This window comes from Manacus candei, unplaced genomic scaffold (assembly GCF_025592945.1).
Source record: "Manacus candei isolate 608988 ecotype Guabito, Panama unplaced genomic scaffold, ASM2559294v1 h1tg000033l, whole genome shotgun sequence".
In the NCBI taxonomy this organism is placed as follows: Eukaryota; Metazoa; Chordata; class Aves; order Passeriformes; family Pipridae; genus Manacus; species Manacus candei.
This window is the reverse complement of record NW_026138081.1, coordinates 1,467,501-1,487,915: the sequence shown is the minus strand read 5'-3', so window position 1 is coordinate 1,487,915 and position 20,415 is coordinate 1,467,501. Positions and strand designations below refer to the sequence as shown.

The window sequence follows — 20,415 nt, the reverse complement described above, 5'->3', positions numbered from 1 at the left end:
TGGAACCATGTACGTGGGTGCATGTGTGTGTCTGTCTTTGTAAGGTGAAGGTGATTTGGATCCTTCTTACCCTTTGGTCACATGAGACTTTTCTGGGAGCCTTTTGAAGTTATGGGCTCTTTCCTTTGTCTCTGCTGTGATCCGGGTCAGACCCGTCAGATTAATGTTACTGGGTATTGTAGCAAGCCGTTATTTGGCAGTGCTATTCTGCATTGCTATAGAGCATGTGGTACTAATCAGTGCTAGGAGATTACTTTGAGATGTTTCAGTATAGATTCTGGGACTTGGTCCCAATCACACTTACGCTGTATTTTACAATGGGCAAATCAGTTGATTTTGTTGAACTTATTCCTACTACGCATTGGGGTAGATGAGGTCAGGATCAGTCCTGCTCAAAAAATTTATTCAAACCCATCATCTGCTGTCTTCAGGTTCTCCTCATGCTTTAATAGTAGGGTATTATTTCACAATGCAGATTTAAAGCACAATCAAACCTAAGAAGCTTTCTTTTTTTTTATTTTTTGAGGGGGGACTTATTGTTTGTTTCATTGTTGAATTATTATAACGCGCTCGATTAAAGTTGTCGCATACAGGTGACAAGTAACACAGGTCTTGCCCCTAGTCTGATCTGTTTCATGTGTTCTTGCTCTCCTTCTCTGCCAGAGGAAATTCCATCTCTTGCCTGCCTTCATGTGGTGCTGATAAAGCTCTTCCTGTACAGTAGAATTCCTGTTTTCCTTTAAGCAACAGCAGGGTATTGGGAATGATCAGGAAAGGGGAGGAGGACAGGAGGAGAATACACTCAACAAAGTAGCACTAAACTGTAACATTAACTTTTCCTCACTTATCCTTTTAAATAGCAGTTCCTCTCTCCGGGAAAGACAATACCCAATAAATTAGATAGTGTACTTGAATTATGTGACTAAAGTACAGTAGTTGAGGTCTTACTTAGCCAAGTTTTGCAAACTTTGTATGTCTGTCTTCTGTGTTCCCTTTTGTAGTGTTTTATGCATGGTAATGTAGAAAGAATTACATAAAAATCACTATACATGTTATTTTATATAATCACCTGGTGGTTATTTTTGACAATTCTTGTAAGCGAACTGTTAGAAAGATAATTCTAGAAAGTCTTTTGAAATGTGTCATATCAAGGTGGTGATGGGGGGTGGGGGATGAGGAAACATCTTTCCCAGTATATAACATCTTTCAGGGAAAGCTTGCTTTTTCCCCTCACAACTTTGAATCTGTTGAAAGTTTTTCCAGTGTTTAAATGTGTGACAGAGAGGGTAGGGAGTGAGGACATACTCCTCTCCCATGCATGTTTTCTTGTACTTCTTGAAACAGTTTCCCTCCTCTTCTCCCCTCACTGCTCTAGTCAGTCTATTAAAACAAAGTGTAAGAAGACAGTTTGCATAGCAACAATTTTGATCCTAATGAGAATAGCTAGTATCATAAACTGTGCAGGTTGATGCTCTCTCCTCCCACTACCCTGTAGAGCTCATTAAGAAACTTAATTTTTTTTCACTCCTGATATATTCTTCTGCAGTACTACTCAAACAATTAAATCCAGACAACTCTTTGGAAACCTTAAAAAAGAAAAAAAAAATCTGTCCTGTGCTTAAACAAGTAAATCTTTGTATCTCCTCTGCTTGTCTTTGCTGAAGAATTATTACACTGTGCAAACAGTATTGGTGTTTGGCACATTTGACAAATGCTAATGTGTATACTTCCCCCCCCCCTTCTCCTGGTTTTCTTTCTATTCTTCATTTGCTGTTGGAATGGGAACCGTGGAAAAAATTCCTTGGCACTCTGACACCAGAATCCTTCATCTTGGAGAGACCATGATGATGCAACCTCAACGCACTCAGCAGGCACACCAGGGCCCTCCAGCGGGGGCCACGCTTCCCAGAGTGGAGACAACAGCAGCGAGCAAGGTAAAAGGTCAAACTTTTTCCCTCTGCAAAGTAGGCATGACTAAAATAACTCCAGTTTTTTTCATTATATCAGTACATCTGCCTTAGAGTAAACATGGAGTGGCAGACTTGCAGTATAATCAGCTGTGACTTAGGGAGACGGTATTTCCTTTTCTTAACCCACTTAGCTGCATTTTATTGTTATTTCAAAGTGAAATATCTAATCTTCAAACAAGCTTTGTAATAACAATTGATTAGTTCTGCCAATTCCTTTACAAATTTGGTTATCTACAGTTTATTTTTGTGTGGTGTAAGTAAATATAATGACAGACATACTCTCCAGTTGCGGTGCAGTTGTTTGAGTTGGGTAATAGAGTTTAACATGTAGTTTTAGCCAGGAAAGAAAATTCTATATGAAGTTATGAAGCTGCTAAATTATATAAAGTAGAAGAAAAACCTGAATTGGACAGAAAAATGTTTCTTGCAATGTTTGCTTGTACGGACTTGTTTCTTCTTCTGAAAATCTGGATTTGAATGATAAACAGAGATGCACCTGAGCTGCAAAATCTCTGATATACCTATACAGTGAAACCTTCTCAAGGGTTCAGGAAGTTTGATTATTATTTCAGAATTTTTTGTTTTATTTCCTACTGCACCTTATGTGTGGTCATCTGTACCCACGCAGACTGAGTGTCAAAGGCTGTCATTTTGTTATGATAGTGTTTTACACTACTTGTTAGAAGAATAAATGACTCCAGAAGGTGTAAGAATCAAGCCTCCAGTGCTAAAAGTTGGGTAATGATGGCCTGCTGTCACTCTTGGATCTTGACTCAGAGTTGTGGGTTTTTTCCTTTTTTTTAAGACCAAAGTTTAAGGTGGACTCCATGCCTGTTTTTCTTTGTAAACATGGTAAGCTTCTGCTAGTGAGAGAGATATTACCTTTATAAGGTTTTATGATATGGTCCCACCATGAGATGTTTATTGTGCACCTGCAGTATTTTGCCTCTGTGTTTTCACCCACGTGCTCAGCAGAGCCAGCTGACAGGGCTGACATCCAACAAGCCATGCGGGATCCCAAAACTGTAGAGAGGAGAAGCCTTCAGGGCTAGAGCTGCCGTGATAGGTCTCATGCTGTGGACCACTTCTCACCATGATATTTGCCTTGCTTAGGTGGCAGAGCAGATATGTGTTTGCATGTCTGTCACGTGGCCCACTGCTTGGCACAGAGCTAGATTCCCTTGTCTGTCTTACGATCTGGTGTTGTACCCGTTGTAATTCTAGAAACTTGCAAAGTTTGTTTCTGGTAGAGTGGTTTGGTTTTGTCTCCTATTTGTAAGAATTGTTTATACATTTGTAATCTTATAGCTGATAGAAAGCAGTCATGGCACAGGGTGTGATCCAACTCCAACATAAGTCACAAGGACTTTTTTCTATGAGGTTAGGTTGGAGCTGTACAAGACCTAGCATGAACCATTACAGATTCAGCAGCTAATGATGAAAGGGAGAACTTGACTGCTAAACAGCATATTGGTGTTTATTAGCTGGCTGCAGCTAACAAATAATAGCTATTTATGTCTATTAGCTGTCCGTAGGCTTTACTGCTGATCAAATGTTTACATGGTATATTGTGGTTAAGATGCTTGGTGTAGCAGATGATCATTTGCATACTTAAAAATTATTCCTTTGAGTGGTCTGCCACAGCATCTTCATTCCATCCATAGGTATGAAATTTCCGCAGAACTGTATCTTCACTGTGCCTCAGTAACCCCTTAGAAATTAGAAAAGTTCCTTCGTTGAGCCATATAAAGAAATCCCTTGTATCAATATCCAGGGATCTTGCATTTCACTAGTCTCTGACCCCTTGTCATGTAACTCGTGGTGCTTGGGAAATATTGATAAGCATTAGAAAAAGCAGTTGATGACGACTACACCAACTTCCCATTGGAAACTGAGTTTTCTGCTAATACATATGACTTTAACAAACCTGTTAGACTCATTTCTGCAGAAGGGGAACAACCACTGAAGGGCAAAATCAGTCACTAGTGCTGCCCAGTCTATCACAGTAAAACATCTCTAGTATGCTTCCCCTAGTGCTTAGTTGGGCCTTTTAAAGGAAAGCAAACATCCAGTGGTAAATCACTCTTCCACTCAGCTGCTGGCAACTAAAAGATGATTCTACCAGCAAAATTTCCATTGGAGATGGCTCTGGATTGCTCTCCCTCTCTCATTCCTGGAAAAGACTAAAGAGAGGGAGATATGTCTTGAATTTTCATTATGCTCCCTTGAGAGGGGCAGAGTTTACCTTATAATTTGTAAACTGGCAATGAGTTGGTGTCAAGATGAATAGATGCCCTCTTGAGCTATTCTGGTGCAGTTATTTGGGTCAAGTTGGTTTCCTTGCAGTTTTGTCAAGAGCATCCACAAATGCTGCTTCAAGTTGCACTTGCTCCAAAGGATTTCTTGGAAATGGGAGCTCATTAGAGAGTCTTGTGTTACATTAGTAAATTACAGCCTTCTGCATTAAGGCCTGGTGGCAGCAGAGATTGATTCATATTAGAGTCTGTTCTGGCTTTTGAGAGAACTCTTTCCAGGGGTCTCTGCTTTTGCCTTAATTCTATGATGTGAAGCTTGTGATTTTTTTCTCTTTTAATATTATTATTTTATTTTATTTTGGGAAGGTGGGGGGGAAGATGGAAAGGACTTGGGTTGAGTGATGACTGTCTTTTGTAGACTTTCTCTGCATGAGGTAGATCTATTTATTGTCTGGAAGAATCTATTCATAATTTTTAAAGTTTTAACCAAATAAAGAATGTTTAGTCATTTTGTCTGTTTATGAGGACAGGCTCTCCATGACAGTGCATGGCTGCCCTTTGGCATCAAAAGGGTTAATATGGTCCATGTTTGGTATTATTAGAAACATGCTGGTATTGAAAGAGTTAAAGAAAGGGCCTTCAGGCAGTAAATGTTGAAAGATTATCCTAATTTTATTAGTGGTAAGTGTCTATGTTGTTCTTAACATGTCACCTCACTTGTTCAACAGAAAACTAAGCTATACAACATACTGATCATCTGACAAACCAAAATAGTAGCAATCTGTAATCCAACAAGCATTTTTTGACTTTATCTCAGTTCAGATTCACAAATGCAAATCAATTCTGTGTAATACTATTTTAGAGATTAGAAGTTATGTAGTAGTTCTGATCAACTTTCCCCCTGCTCTAGAAAGAAAGAGTTAAATATATCCAATAATAAAAATAAAACACTCTAAACATCTTACAAAAAGGAGAAGCTGATTTAATGGTCTAATGAGGCCATCTTCCAGAGACTTGTTTTGTGTAGGGCTTGCTTTGACCTTTTGCTTTGCTCAGGAGCCCAACGCTTCATTTTTCACATTCTTGCAATTACGTTAACGCTTCAAGCATTTCTGACTCCAAGTCAGCTAGCAACACCAGGCATAACTCAACACTGTGAGTTTTTCTCCTCTCTGTCGATTCATTAACAGGTCACCGGGGTCCCAACTGAAATTTAAAACTGACTGGTTCTGTTGGGTTAGCTGAGTTATAGCAAAGGAGATGGCAGGAAAGGGGGTGAGAGAAGGGGAGAGGAGAGAGAAGACCCTGGTTTTGGCCAGGGAATATATGTGTAAAAACTCTAAGTGGAAGATTAAAAGGTGTGTGTAGCTTTATCATCCACCCTTTTCTTTGGAGAGGAAAAAACACATCTGAAAGTCTTCTGGGGTATTGTGTTTTCTTTATTCTTTGCGAAACAAAGTGAAAACAGCCCCTGCCTTTACATAAAAGGCTAAATGACTTCTAGAATTTGGCATCAGTTTGTACCACAGTGATGGATGTGATGCTCCCAGTCTTTAATTCCTGTTTAATTTCTTTATGGATATTGCAAATAATGAATATGACAGATTATGCATGAAAAGTGAGAAATAAATCTTTTTTAAGGTTTAAAAACATGTGGTCTATAGGAAAACACCAGGGAATAATTTCAGTTTCATATTTTATGGTACCAGGATTGTATACCTGCTTTGTCTCATTCATAGTTCAGTCACTCAAAGGGCCTGATCCAGCCAAGTTGGAGGCTTTTTTCCTTCAGGACCTTTCACGAAGGCCAGCATCTTTTTAGGATTAGACTTGGGTGACAAACTTGATCATAAGTGAGAAGCCAGAGACAAGAAACTTCTTATAGGTTATAGGGTAGTAAAAATATAAAAGAGTATCATATCCACTTTACTTTACCCACGTGAGTGAGTAGCTCATTGATATGTGGGTTTTTTGGCTTGGTGGCTTTTTTTGATGGGACTACTTGTGCTGAATGATCTGGCCCTTTATAAATAATATCTGAGGCTACTCTCTAGGGCAAATCTCAAAGTAATTTTGAAGCACTTATGTGCAAGTTTGATGTTTGTCTCACAAATCTGCCCACAATAGCTTTCTTTGGCAAAGATTCCTAATCTGATTCAGGGCAAAGTCAACTAAAATACTAGCTGAAATTACACATTGATCACAGGTTAACTCTCTGGATTGATGCTTGTTGGAAAAATTAGGTAGTATATTTCTTATTCAGCATATACAATCTTGTAATAACTATAGTATTAAATCAAATTTGTTTACAAAACTAACTGACAAAGCCCAAAGCCCAAATACTATTCTAGTATTGGAAACTCTACTAGAACTACATAAATCTTTGAACCAAACTCCAGTTGTCAGAAAAAGGAGAGAAATAGGCTGATGTTAGTAATAATTAAAAAATAACATATTCATGCAAAGTCTTTGGAAACTAATCCAAAAGCTAATGCTATAGCTTCTTTTTCTTAGTCCTGTAAATATGGTAAGCCTGCTGAAGCTAGTATGCATATTCATCATAATATTCAGAACATAATTTTCCTTTGTATTTTTACTTAGAAAGGTGTAGGGTATGGTTTTATTGGAAGAGAGCAGTCTTCTATAAGAAAGAAAATTCCTCATAGAAAGGCTCAAACATCCAGACTGTGAAAAATCAAACTTCCTATTAAATAATGCTTCACTGGAGTTGCATTATTTCAGAAAGCACAGCCCTCATAAAGGTGAACTGTATGAAGTATGAAAAACTCTTAAAGAACAATGACTTTTTTCAGCTGAGGAAGATACAGGAAGCAAGTAGCCCTAATTAATTCATCTTTTCCTTTCAAGTTTGAGAGGCCCGTCCTTGTGTTGATATGTATGAGTAATTCCCATTAATGGTGGTGGGAGTTACGCATGTGCATTGACAGAAGAATAGACCCCTCAGTGTTCAAAGCACATGAAATTTACATTTTTTCCATTGCTGTAATTGAGATGTTGACAAATTGGAGAATATTGATGAGCCTTTGTTTTAAGTATTTCTTGCCAAGTTTGCTTTATTTTTTCATGGTTTGAACAATGGTGTGGGTTCTGCAGCAATGAATAATAAGAGTAGAGAAAAGATAACTTTGTATTTCAATATTTTGATGTGCCTGTATGAAATAAATTCTTAGGCAAATGGAATATGTTGTTTTAATCATTAGCTATGCATGAAAGAAAAATTGATGTTGACATCTTTGCTGTAAAATCGTTGTAATGGGGCCTTCCTTACAATTCATTTTTGTAAAATTCATTTTGTACATTTTGCAGCAATTGAACAATCCTTGCACTGTGAATAGGCAGAATTCCCAGAAATACTGAGACAGTTGGCCCAGTAACTGCTGAGCTCACACTGCACACCACATGCACATTAACCATGATGATGCCAGAACCAGCTTAGCTAAATATAGTCAAATTTTAGTATCCTCCATCCTTTCTTTCTGTCTATTGTATAAACAAATATATGTTTTTGCAGTTTTTGTTTGATTCCTGGAGTCGGCAAACATTTATGTTCCTATCCACTTTTCAATAAGTAACATTAAAATTTCATAGGGAATCTTCACTTCACTATACAGTTTTCTAATAATCAGGCTGGTAGCAACTGCAGATTTCTCACCTCTTATTAAATTAAAGCTAAGAGTGCACGTGTGGTGTTTAAAATATTATACTTGTATTTGTTTGTAGTTAAGTTTCTCACCTCACTCTTACCTTTGAATCCACGTAGGCTTGTATGTTTAGATGTGGATAAAAATCTATATACACATTAGAAAACATTTACTTCCATATTTGTAGTAAGTTGTGCTGGAGTTTCAAATGCAGCCTAGTAAAACTCTGTCATAGGAATGTTTTCAGAGTGCCAGTAATCTCTTTAAAATAACCCTAAATACAATATGACAGATGCCATCTGGAATAATCTTTTGCTAGTTGCTTTCAACTTTTATTTTTTCCTACAGCTAAGTTCATGTAAAACTGGTCACTTACTGCCATGGTAAACATAGTGAACTCTTTCCTCCACTTTTGTATATGAAAGTTTGGAGAAAATAACTACATAATTTTACCTAAGAGATTATTACTGTTGAGAGGTTTGCCTCTGTCCTCATCTTTCTGGTTTTTTTAAATATGTGTATATTTGAATATATATATTTATTTATGTGTTTGTATTTCAAAATAAAAAAGGTAAGATTCCCCCGTAGGACATTCTTTCCATCTCAGATTCTACTCAGCCTAATCCAATTTGCCTCCAAATGCTAGATAGCATCCCATTTGGTAAATTAGAATTGTATGTTTGCTACAATATTAATGGTTTCATAATGCAACACATTCAAATACACAGTATCGAGTGCTTAAATGTCTTCCTGTGTTGTTACAGACTAATTTCTTCCTATATATACCAATTTATTTGAAAGATCTAGTGTTGGAATCTCTGGATTTTTTTTTTAACTTAGTTATGTAAAGGGATGTCTCCTGATGCCTGTTAGAGTTTAATTTAGAGTAGTAATTAAACTTGAATACTGCCTCATAAACAAAAGATAAACAATAAACCAGCCACGTTCCCTGCTGTTTCATAGCTTTTTTTCCCAGATGTTTTAGTCCGATAATTTTTACATAGTGAATTACCTAGCATGGAGTGCTATAGACAGAGGTCAAGGCCTAGCTCTTTGTAATGATTTTATAAAAACTTTTCATTAAATAAATGGTAGAGTTTCCTTGTGTGGCTGATAAAATTGTCAGATACCAAAGGACACTCATTAATTGACTTTTTAATTCTCTCCCTCTTGTTTAGCAAGACAGCACTAATTAAAAAAAACAACCCATAAAATTTCTTTTAACTGTTGATGACCAATGAATGTTGCTATTTCTTAATATGAGAGTGCTTGAACAGTACATTGGAATCCTTGACTGTCACCCTTGAAAAATAAAAATGCCCTTGCAGGAACTGCTCTCTCCATGTTGATCCTAAGCAACTACGTAAATGTTCACAGTGGAAGGCTTTTAATTTTTCAAACTGCTCCTCAGGCTGCCGAAGCTTGTGTGTCCATCTCTGGGCCGCTCCTCTGCCAGCCATGATCTTTCTAATTGCCAGGTACTGGTAGGCCGTTCAGCTGCAGAAGCCATGTTATTTTCACTGGGTGGGGTAATTACTGAAAGCTGAGAATAGCTGCACTAAAGACACGGGGATACTTTCATGATCCCATTAGCATAAGAGAGGGTAAATTATTCATGCCAAGTGAGGATTCTATGGGGAAAAGTATAGTTAATGCACATAGTTTTTAAATGTATCCCTTTCTGCTCTGAGACTAAATTCTTGTTGGATTCAGTTCTCAGACATTTACGGGAAAGCTCTAGTGGCATGTTAGATGCAGTTCATCTCTCTCTGTTTGCAGCACTCTCAATAGAGACCATCTGGCACAGATCCAAAAGGTGATTAAACAAAATGATCAGCTCTTGTTGCTGTGTTACATGTCCAATACTCTGGATTAAAAAACATGACCCACAACAGTCAGCTAACATAATTTTTTTTTTCCTCCTCTTTCCCATTCCCCTGTAAGAATTCAGATGGTCCACAAATGTCTATGCCATCTTTGTGTCCTTATGGCCCATAATCATGAACAGGTTGTGCAAATGGCTCTTTCTGTAACACGGTCTGTTCCAGCAGCATAGAAACATTTCATATTAATTGGGTCAGTCTAATGTTCATAACGACATGGGGAAAAATTACCCAAATATGTTCCTATAGTAAACCCTTAAAATGTGCCTTTCTCCGATTAGAAAAGTGAAATTAGACATTAGGCTCATGTAGCTGATTTATTTTTCAGGACAGAGGAAAATCAAAGCATGACACTGTCATCTGCTTAAAGTAGTTTAAAGCCCCTTCTAACCAAATAGAAAAAAAGGGGGGGAGGGGTGAGCTGTGGTTTAACACCACAATCAGGGAATGAATTTACAGTGCTATTCAGAATAGTACTCCCTTATCATAAACAAGCTGATAATCACACTGAATCTAACTCCCAATTAGCTCTTTCTTTGCTCAGGGAGATCAGTGTACATGTCCTCCTTAAGCCGTGATATGTTGCTGTTGAGTCAGACAGAACGCTTGTATACCTTACATCATATTCAGAATGTAAGGATTAATGCAATATATTTACCAAAAAAACCAGCTAATCAGCAAGGTAATTTTTCAAACAAATCCGTTTAATGCTTGAATTAAGGTAAAAATGCCAAGACTGTGAAGAGAGGACATATGTATCTTATCTTTTTGGGGTTGCATCAAATGCCAAGTACTAGTGTAAATTTAACAGAAACCAGACATTGTTGGAAAGTAATTAAAGAAATATTGAAATTAAACCTACCATATGAGTGAAATATTTGTAGGCCCGTTTTGTTGCATGCATAACAATTTGCATGGAATTGAACCGTATTTCTTTCTCTTTACTTCTTGAGTTGTACTTTGTTAAATATGGCAAAGGAATCACCTCTGTGTATTCAGCCATAGGACTGGAGGGATCTATTTCATGCTGAGGATGTTTACAGTTCAAAATCAGTAGGTTTACTCAGAGGAGAAATTTATTTAAAAAACAAAACCAAACCAAAACAGTAACCAAAAAAACCCAAACCAAAACAAAACGATAACAAACAACAAAAAAACCAAAACAAACAAACCCCAAAAAACCTGAAAGCCTTCAAATCTATGCCAAGAAAAATCAAATTCCACTTCTGAAAGCTTAGAAGATCCACTAAGGCTGTCAGCATCCCTTACTGTGCAAGGTTGTTGTGGTTTAACTCCAGTCAGCAGCTCAGCTCTACACAGCCACTTGTCCATTCCCCCCAGCCAGTAAGATGGGTGAGAGTATCAAAAGGGTAGAAGTGAGAAAACTCATAGTTTGAGATAAAGATCGTTTAATAGGTAAAGCGAAACAAGGAATTCGGCACTTCCCCTCAGCAGGCAGGTGTTCAGCCATCTGAAGAGAAGCAGGGCTCCATCATGCATAAGGGTGACTTGGGACAACAGCTGCCATCACTCTGAGCATTTTACCCTTCCTCCTTCTTTTTTCAGCTCTATAAGCTGAGCATGGCACCAAATGGTGGGGGATATCCCTTTGGTCACTTGGGGTCATCTGACCTTGATGTGTTCCCTCCCAAGTTCTTGTGCAACCCCAGCCTCCTTGCTGGTAGGGTGGGGTGAGAAGCACTTCTGCTTCTTTCCTTGATGCTGGGCAAGTGCTACTTGGCAATAAAAAAACATCCCTGTATTATCAACACTGTTTCCAGCACAGCTCAAAACTTTACCCCATACTAGCCAATGTGAAGAAAATTAACTCTACCCTAGATAGAACCAACATAAAAGTGAAAGCCATAGGTAAAAGGCACAGACATGTCCAGAGTGCTCAGAGCAGGAGGGCAGACTCCCCCAGCTCAGTGCAGCCTGGCGAATGACAGAGACCCACATAGCCTTGCGGGGCTTAAGGCTATTACAGGGCAACTCCTGGTCTGTTATCATGCTGATTTTCAATTGATTTTTTGCTGTACAGTACTTGTTGAAGACCCTCTAGAGCATCAAACACTGCATTATGGCACTACACTTTGTAGTACGGTGGCCCTTTGTTTTAACGCCTTGTCTTTGCCTGAGAAGAGGAGTGCTAACCACTCTGTGATAGTTCCAGCTTCTGAGCAGCTTCTGTATCTGGGGAAGTAGAACAGGTGAAGAAGATTTGACAGCTGAGTTTAGCTGGCTCTTAATGCAATTTGTTGCATTTGTTTATAGTTCTCAATTTTCAAACCATTCTGATTTTGAACTACTGTAAAATGTTGCTTTTGATGTATAAAATTACTTCTCATGAAAGTAACTGATTTCAGGGTACTAATAAACCCAAATCTGGGTCTGGTGTACTTTCTAGTAACAGGTGCTAGAGGTCGTTAAAGCTGGAACTGAGGTTGCAGGAAGCTTAGTATAGGCTAAAGTGAGTAATTTCTCCTATTTTCTACGTTCCTATTTCTTCGCTTAAGCCATTGTATCACTCAGATAAGCTTTTCATTCACTAAAAAATAAAGCCATTTACATGAAAGTCTTGATAACTGATGATTTTTAAAATACATGAGTGTCTCTGTATTTAGGATCTCATCTTCAAATAAATGCTTACCATTTTAACCAGTGGTTTCTACTGTTTTGTGTAAGTCTTTGTGCATGCAGTAGAAGATGTAAATGAGTATTTAAAATTGTTTACAATGACAACAAAGTGCACTTGAAAATACATGTAGAAACTTATATTTGCAACTCTCTGGTGTTACATGAGCTATAAAAAAGCAGTGTAGTCATAAAGACAGGATAATACAGGGAAATAGTGACGACCACTTTAACTACCCCACTATCTGCACGATGATCCAAATGTTTGGTCCCTGGAAGGACGTCTGTTATTTTGGTGGCCTCCCTGTAGCTTCTCCGTTTGTTGCCATGAGGTAAAGACATGTCTGTCTACCCAGCAACTAACTGCAGAACTGAATCCAATAGGACTTCATGTAAGTTACATGCCCTCTCTGACATGCAGTCTTCCCCATTTGTACAATAACTGCTAGAGTACTTAGATGTTCCATGAATGATATGAAATGGTCATCTGTTGTCATGGACTACTCTGATATTACAGGAATGAAGGGTTATATAGAATATTCTTTTATTGGGGTTCTTCTATTGGCCTTCCTGAATTTCATAAAATAAGCTTTGGATATACTGCATTTGTAAATTATTGTATTTGTTATTTAAAAACACTTATTCTTTTTCAACAAAGGTGAAAAAAGGTGAATGAAATACTCAATACAGTTTTTAATGAACAAGACTTACAAAGTGATAAATAAAGAATGACATGGATCGCATCACCAGTTCTTTAGTGATGTTTCCATAAAGATGAGAAGTCTCAAGTAGTGTTTCCAATGTTTAAAAAATTGTTATATCACATGTATACATGTGTTTTATATTCCTTGTATATATGCCCTGTTTAGTGGGGCTTTTTTGTTTTGGTTTTTTTCTTTCTCCCCCTGAACAACCATAGTAAATGTAGGTCAAGGAAAACTTGGATTCTCTGTTCATTTTTAGGTCTTAGGGACTCAATGGTGATGTTGGTTTTAAACAAGATTGTGTAATGCATTGTCTTTTTTTTTCTTCTTTAGGAATTCCATAGTACTCTAGAGCAGGTTGTGATGCTTAGTGACCTTGCACATCAATAGCTCTGTATTTTAAACATGGACACTGATTTTTCTTATCCGTGGCCTACTCTGTTGCCTACGAGTTTTCAGCATAAGCAAAGGCAGTGGTGGCTAAGAATGAAAGCTTAGGGCATCAGAACTGGCAGCAGTATCATGAATAGTCTTCTTCCTATTTCGATATTTTTTGTTAACTATGAAATAACGTCATATGTGTCTGAGGGGGGAAATTAATAACCTTTTACATAGTTATTTTACAGTTATTACTGCTTTTAGTCTTAATAAGCACACCAATCTAGATTTAGTAGCTTGGCTTTCTACAGAATTTAAGAATAATATTTTAAAACATGACGAATAGATGTCTTGATCACAGTTACAGTACTCACTAGAGATCTGTCTTTTGTTGATGAATCAGCAGAGGACTGTCCAGAGAAGGACCGAAGGAAGGAGGTGGGAGTCAGTTAAAAGCAGTTCTTCCTTCTCAGAAGAGAGAAGAGGAAGACATTATTCACATAAGATCCTAATGCTTCTTGTATGGAATCAGTAGCAATAGCAAGGGTACTGCTACTTTCAGATCTGCAAAGTTTGGGTCAAATACATCCAAATAAATGAAAGCAAAGCATGATTCTCTTATCTTAAAAAACAAAGACATGAAAAAACACCTCTATTAGTTTTTTTAAGATTTCCATAGACACTACTGCCATTAAGACATGTAGGATCTACAAAAAGATCTATAAAATTTTAATACTTCCTAATATATTTTGGAACAAACTTTAATCATGCTTTATATTTTAGAGGGCAAATATTAGTAAGCACCAACCTTTTTTTATTTGAACAGCAAAGTTTTGAATCACTTTTTTTCCTCTGGTGATTTTTAAATGTTACATTGAGCTTCAGAGAAGAATTAATTTGTGCTTTCAGTTCAGCTAATTTCTTGAAATGCTAACAGTTTTTAAAATCTATTAGAGAGAATAAACTTATGCAGTAAATTTAAACTTAACTTTAAGGAATTAGACTACTTCTCTTTGATTGCGCTCAATACAGTAATTCAGGTAGGTGTGGAGCTGGAAAAAGTAAATGATTCTTTGTTTTCTACTGTTACATATGGGTGATTTATAAGTGACAACCCCAAAGCCTGGCTGTTTTTAGGTTATTTGTGAATCTGTCTTTACCCCAGCATAAGGAGCGAACACAGGGAAATTGTCTGATGGCAGAGTTGGCATGATGGCCCTGGTGACCCTGTTCCTACCTACAGCTGGGGCAGTGAGCCCAGGAAAGAGCAAGACAAAGTGGTTTCCCCCTGCTTCACTGACTTCCCAGCTGCTTGGAGGCTGAAGTCTATTGCTAACTCCAGATGCTCAAACTTGCACTGAGTTCTGTCCTAAACTGCTGGCCTCATAGCTTGTGGAAAGAGCTCAAATTATTTTATGGATGGTTACCCTTGTACACTCTTGGCGCTAGACATTCCTCACGCACAGGCTAAGATTGGGGTCTTCTACTTTCTTGTGTAAACAGAGCATTTGCTATAACTGACAAGGATTGGTGGAGCAGCCATGAAAGTGAGAGAGGGGAATTCAGCAAAATTTCTGTTAACATGTGATTCATACCACGAAATTTTTTGACAACCCTGGCATTTAATTCTTAAATAAGTAAAGAGTGCACTTTTCCTTATAATCTTGTGTTATGCCCATCATATTGTGACAACAATTGTTTAAGCAATTACATATGTTTAAATTTTCTTTGAGCCCCTCCACATACAGCTGTAAGTTCATCATACTTAGACTAAAGGCAGCCCCTATTTGCAGAGAGTTCAGCAGAGTGAATATAGTAAATACATATATATAATGTTAATGCAGGACTTGGTGCTTAGATTTTAAGTAACTTACAAGTGTAAAATTTGGAAACTCGCATGAACTTCCTCTCTAATTTTACACTCCTTCCTAAAGAGGATGCAACATCACTTAAATAGTACAAATCAGAATTTTTCAGCTTGGATCTTCCTTCCTAATTCCTCACACCTTAGGTTTACCACTTACTGATGGTTCTCTGTTTTATGAGACTCCTGACCCTGTACATCTGTTAAAGGGGATAGTTCAGAATGAAGATAACCTCATACTCAGTAGGACTGCAATATTCTCTTAGCTCCTACTAGATGCTTGAACAAGCAGAGGGCTTAAGTGAAATCCTTTAGCTGAGCCAAAATCTGTTCTTATTTAGGGACTAATCCAAAGCCTGTTAAATCAACAGAAAGAGACTTTGGTTGACTTCAGAGAGCTTTGGATCAGGCCCTTCCTTGCTAATACATCTGAAATCAATGGAGGTACATTAGGCTTCTGCCAGTGGAAAAAAAAGGGAGAGGAATCGCCCTTTATACCTAACATATTGAGGTCCTGGTGCTCAAATAGTACCCCAAGTACTTCATTGAGACAACAATAATTTTGACTTGATTACACTGCTTAGTGTTCATGGACTCTCATTCAGCTGAGTACATAATTCAGTTGTTTAAAACAACCATGTTGTTCATTCACCTCATGCCCAAACATTATTTTTGTTTGCTAATGTTTTATATCAAGAAATTTCTTGCAAAAAGTAAAAATGGAGGGCGTCAGTTCTTGTATTGGATTTCTTTTTGTATTTTTATGCTATTAGATTGTTAAGAAAGCTGTTTTGAGTGAAAAATACTCAGTCCGTAGAACATGTAAAACGCAAGGAGTGCAACTTTTACTGTCAGTTCCCTGCCTTGAGAAAATTATTAAAGCCCCATGTCTTCTGTATAGCCAAAAGGCTTTTTATTTCTTCATTAATGTCTTTTATTTTTATTTCTCAGTGTTAAGCTGAAATCCAAATTATAATTTGCCATTTGTGTAATAATTAGCATTACGGAGATGGCAAATATTTTTAGGCAAGAAATGGCGAAGGATTAAAATTCCTATGTATATTTCAGCACAGACTTTCCATTTTCTGAAGTGCCTACAGTAACAGAAGTAGGACCTCAGTCCGGAAAAGGCTATTACATTGCCTTACTCTGTATATTAAAGACCCATTACTGAAATGAAAAGGCTCACATTAAGGTTAATATTGACCAACTCAGCCTTTGTAAGATTTGTTTTCAATTGACACTTTTGCTCTAGCCATAAACTACAAGTATTTGCCCTAAAAATGAAGTTGGTAAGCTTTACCTCCTTTAGCTCATTAGACTTCTGATTAGATTTCATGTGCTTCTAGATCCATGCACTTAAGATTCATTTTGTGTATTCAGACACTTAACGTATTTTGTGCAAAACATCTGTCACAATGTGAAAATGTATTTAAGTAAGTAATATTTCTAGTTCATAACTCTTTTTTGGGTGCTAAATATCTTTCTAGATGCAAAGTGTTAATTAATGCTTTGTTTTAATAGACTTATATTTATTCAGGAATGTTTTATCCATTTTGTGTAAAATAGTAGATTCTAGAAGTTTAGAGTATTACAAAATTAAATTTTGATTTAGAGGTTACCAAAATGCTTAATGAATATAGATGCTTTTCATTTTAGGGAAACAGGGATAGGCTGATCTGTGCTACCATCTCATATGACTTAAAATTTTGCATGTTCTGTTCTTTGCTTGTGCAATGATTTTAAAAAGAGGAAAATTACTGCAGTGCTCCTACTTCAGTCCAAGAGAGAAGTAACAATGCAGTTTTCCAGTTAAAAAAAGAAAACATAACAAAGACTATCATATGAGTGTTGAATATTTCTTAGATTTTAATTGCTTATAGATTTTACTGTTTTCTTTCAGTTTTATGAGACCATATCTGAACTTCACTATAGTTCACAAACTTACTGTAGATGTTGTTGATAGATAACCACTATGTATGGTCCTGTTTTCTTCTTTCTTCTCTCAGAATAATGAAGTTCATCCTACCTTATCTATTTCAAGAAAAACTTCTGTGGTGCATATCTGCATTGATAGATGAAACACTTTCATTTGTCTGTGAATTGGTTATCCTAATTATTTCCCTGAGTTAGATGTTATTAGCAGTTCATATTCCCAGCTCTGAGCATAGTTTGGCATAAAGTTGTGTATATGAGCAAGGTTTTATGAAGGAAGGACTTTACTGATTTTTTTAAAGATCTTTCATTCATGCTATTAATCTATAAATCAGGCTCAGCTAAAAATTTGCCCCTTTTTTGTTGTTTTGTTTTCTCTTCTGAACCTTTCTAATCTGGTAATTCATCAGCAACATTCAGGGTTTGGTTTCAAACCCCTCTCTGCTTTCTTGTAAACTAATCCTACAGTCATAGGACCACCAAAGAGAATGTCATTTTAGCTAGAAGTCCACACTGTCAGAATTCAGGTTTACTGTATGCCAATTAACTCTCCTTTAAGCTCTTCCAAATGGCTATCAATCTGGTTTGTTTAAAAGAAATAAGCTGTCCTTTTATTTTAGAACTAGGAAAGAATTTTACATCTTTCTGAAGCAATTTTCTGCATTTTTACTGACTTCATTGATGTGAATGTAAAGTACACAATAGGTCAAATTCTGACTTCAGTGGGAGTTGGTGGGAGCACAGTCTGTACATCTGAAAGCAGACTTGATTCAATCTCAGTGTGTCTGTGCCGCAAAAAAATATCTTATCTCTATATAATTTGTCTTCATATAATCAGTGAGTACAGATTTGAGTTTGTTTCTCTTGTTATTTTCATGACTACCTTACAAGAGCTCAGAGGAGTTCTCAAATTCTTAGTGGGGGGGTGTGTGTGTGCGTGTGTATTTTTTTTCCTTGTTTATTCACATATAAACATTTTACATATTTCCTTACAGAATTTCCTTGTAAGGTTCAGTTATTCTTAAGAGACTGAGAACTCGTCTAGCGCATAATTTGTAAACTATGCAAAGAGCACCCTCCAGCTGAGGCAAACCCTAGAACCATCCACTTGGACCTGCTTTGCTTGCCACTGTAGAACTCTTGGATATAAGGGTCCTAGTTCAAACTGTGGTTGTGGTGAGCAATACTCATGCACAATTAGATGTCCCGTGGAGGATCCATGTACTGGTCTTCTGTTCTAGTTTTCCATCAAACATCTGCTTGTTATAGCATGATTAATTTTCATTATATAATTTGAGAAGGATATTGTTTTTGATCATCAAAAAAATCATAACACCTTCTGCTCTTTTCCCCCTCCATGCTCATTAGCTGTTCTTGAGTTGTCTGCCTTTTTTGTTGGAGCGAGGTACAACTTCTGTGAACAAAATGAGATTATCGCAACCAAAAGAAAATGGAGAAAGTCAGTTGCACTGTGGGCAGGAATGTTACTGTTAAATTCAGGTGAAACCATGGATTTTTTACTTGTGTGCTTTACCTTAAAACTGAGTAAAAGCTGTATCTCACATTCAGAAGAAAGACTTCATTTACACCAAGTTTCTTATACTGTAAATAACTGATTCAGCAGCCTTGATCCACTCAAATTTTACTTTCTAGCTGCCTTTTTATAACAGTCCTTTAAACACTGTTAGTTTGAAACTTATCACCTTATTTTTAGAATGTCATAGGTAGAAAACATTGACTTTAAAAATATTCCAAGTAGTTTAGGCCTTTAACATAACATTAGAATAGTTCCTTCTCTAAATCATCAGGCATATATTAAAAAGCAACTGTCAGTTGGTTTCCTTCCTGTCTTATATGTATTAAGGTGATGACAATGGAAGTTCTAAGCTTAGCTTCCACTCTCCTTTGTTTTTCAATTTAAGTTAATAACTCTGGGGCATGTTCTCTTAGTTACATTAAGTATCCATGAAGGTAGGAGTTTTTTGGTGGTGTTGTGTTCTTTGTTTGGTAGGTTTGGTTTTTTTGTGGGTTTTTTTTGTTTCTTTCTTTTGGGGTGGGGTTTTTTTTCTGTTTGTTTGGGTTTGTTTGGGGTTTTTTAATAGTATGGGAAAGAATAGTAGGACATAAACCTTTTAAGAGTTGATTTTGTAAAATGTATAGGATGGACAAAGGTTTATCAGGTTTTTCTTGAATCAGCCCACATCTGTTATAAGAAACAGTAGATCTGCAGACAGGCTATGGCTTTTCTCTTGTCCAGGGAAATCCATTGAATCTTGGCCTTCATTTAGGATTCCCTCCTCATGAGCAAATTCCCATGACCGCTTTTGAAGCTTTAAAAGCTTTGGTTTTGTTTTAAAAGGCCTCTGAGCATAGGCAGTGTTTTCATAGGCATTTAGAAACAAAAACTTCAGCTTTTAAACCTCCAAATGTCACTGTGGGGATTCACTTGGCTTCACAGCAGACCAAGTCTGAGATAACACCTGCAAGAAATGTGTATCTGTGTGTGTGTATTTTGTGAAAATTGTGATGCACTACCTCAACTAACCCACAAATGTGACAGTGGTGTGTGTGTACTTATAAATCTTATTGTTATGTTTTTCTGTTATTCAGTTTTAAGAGCAAGCTATTATTTTGGTTCTCTGGAATGACTGATTTGGATAAGCCAATTTTGGTTTTAGATTGTTTTAATGTCTTCTCCCTCTATGTCCTTTGATGCAAACACTAACAAATTGTCTTCAGAAGAACAGATTGAGTGAAAGTCCGTGGTTATGTTTCATTATCTAAAGGGTACTGAGTTTTTTGCTTCAGCCTTGCTGTTTTCTTCTACATCTAACATCAGTTGCACAATAAAAGGTAGTTTTCTGTAAGGAGATGGGTCATACCATATGTAAACCCAGGTCTGTTATTACTTGAGAAAAAACGTACAATAGAAATGAATAGACAAGTTGTCAGGCTGGTGAAGTAACAGAAGTACTTATTTGCACTCCTTTTCAGCTCCATCTCTACGTGTCTTAAACACCTGAGGTGAAATTTTGTCATGTTTTGGAGGGATGGAGATTTTCAGAATTAAGGATAAATACTGAATGAATATATTAGCACTGCCTTTCTTCTGTCCTGTGCTGTTCTCAAA

The 20,415-nt window shown here is 37.0% G+C and overlaps 1 protein-coding gene across 14 annotated transcripts in view; it reads left to right on the top strand.

Annotated features, from left to right (window-relative positions):
• Window positions 1-20,415, top strand: part of MEIS2 (Meis homeobox 2) — a 172,747-nt gene that overhangs the window by 15,368 nt on the left and 136,964 nt on the right. For all 14 annotated transcript variants that reach the window (XM_051791791.1, XM_051791790.1, XM_051791793.1 and 11 more), the window contains one exon: window positions 1,820-1,934. In XM_051791791.1, coding sequence (XP_051647751.1) covers window positions 1,820-1,934 — 115 coding nt within the window. The remainder of the gene's footprint in view (window positions 1-1,819; window positions 1,935-20,415) is intronic.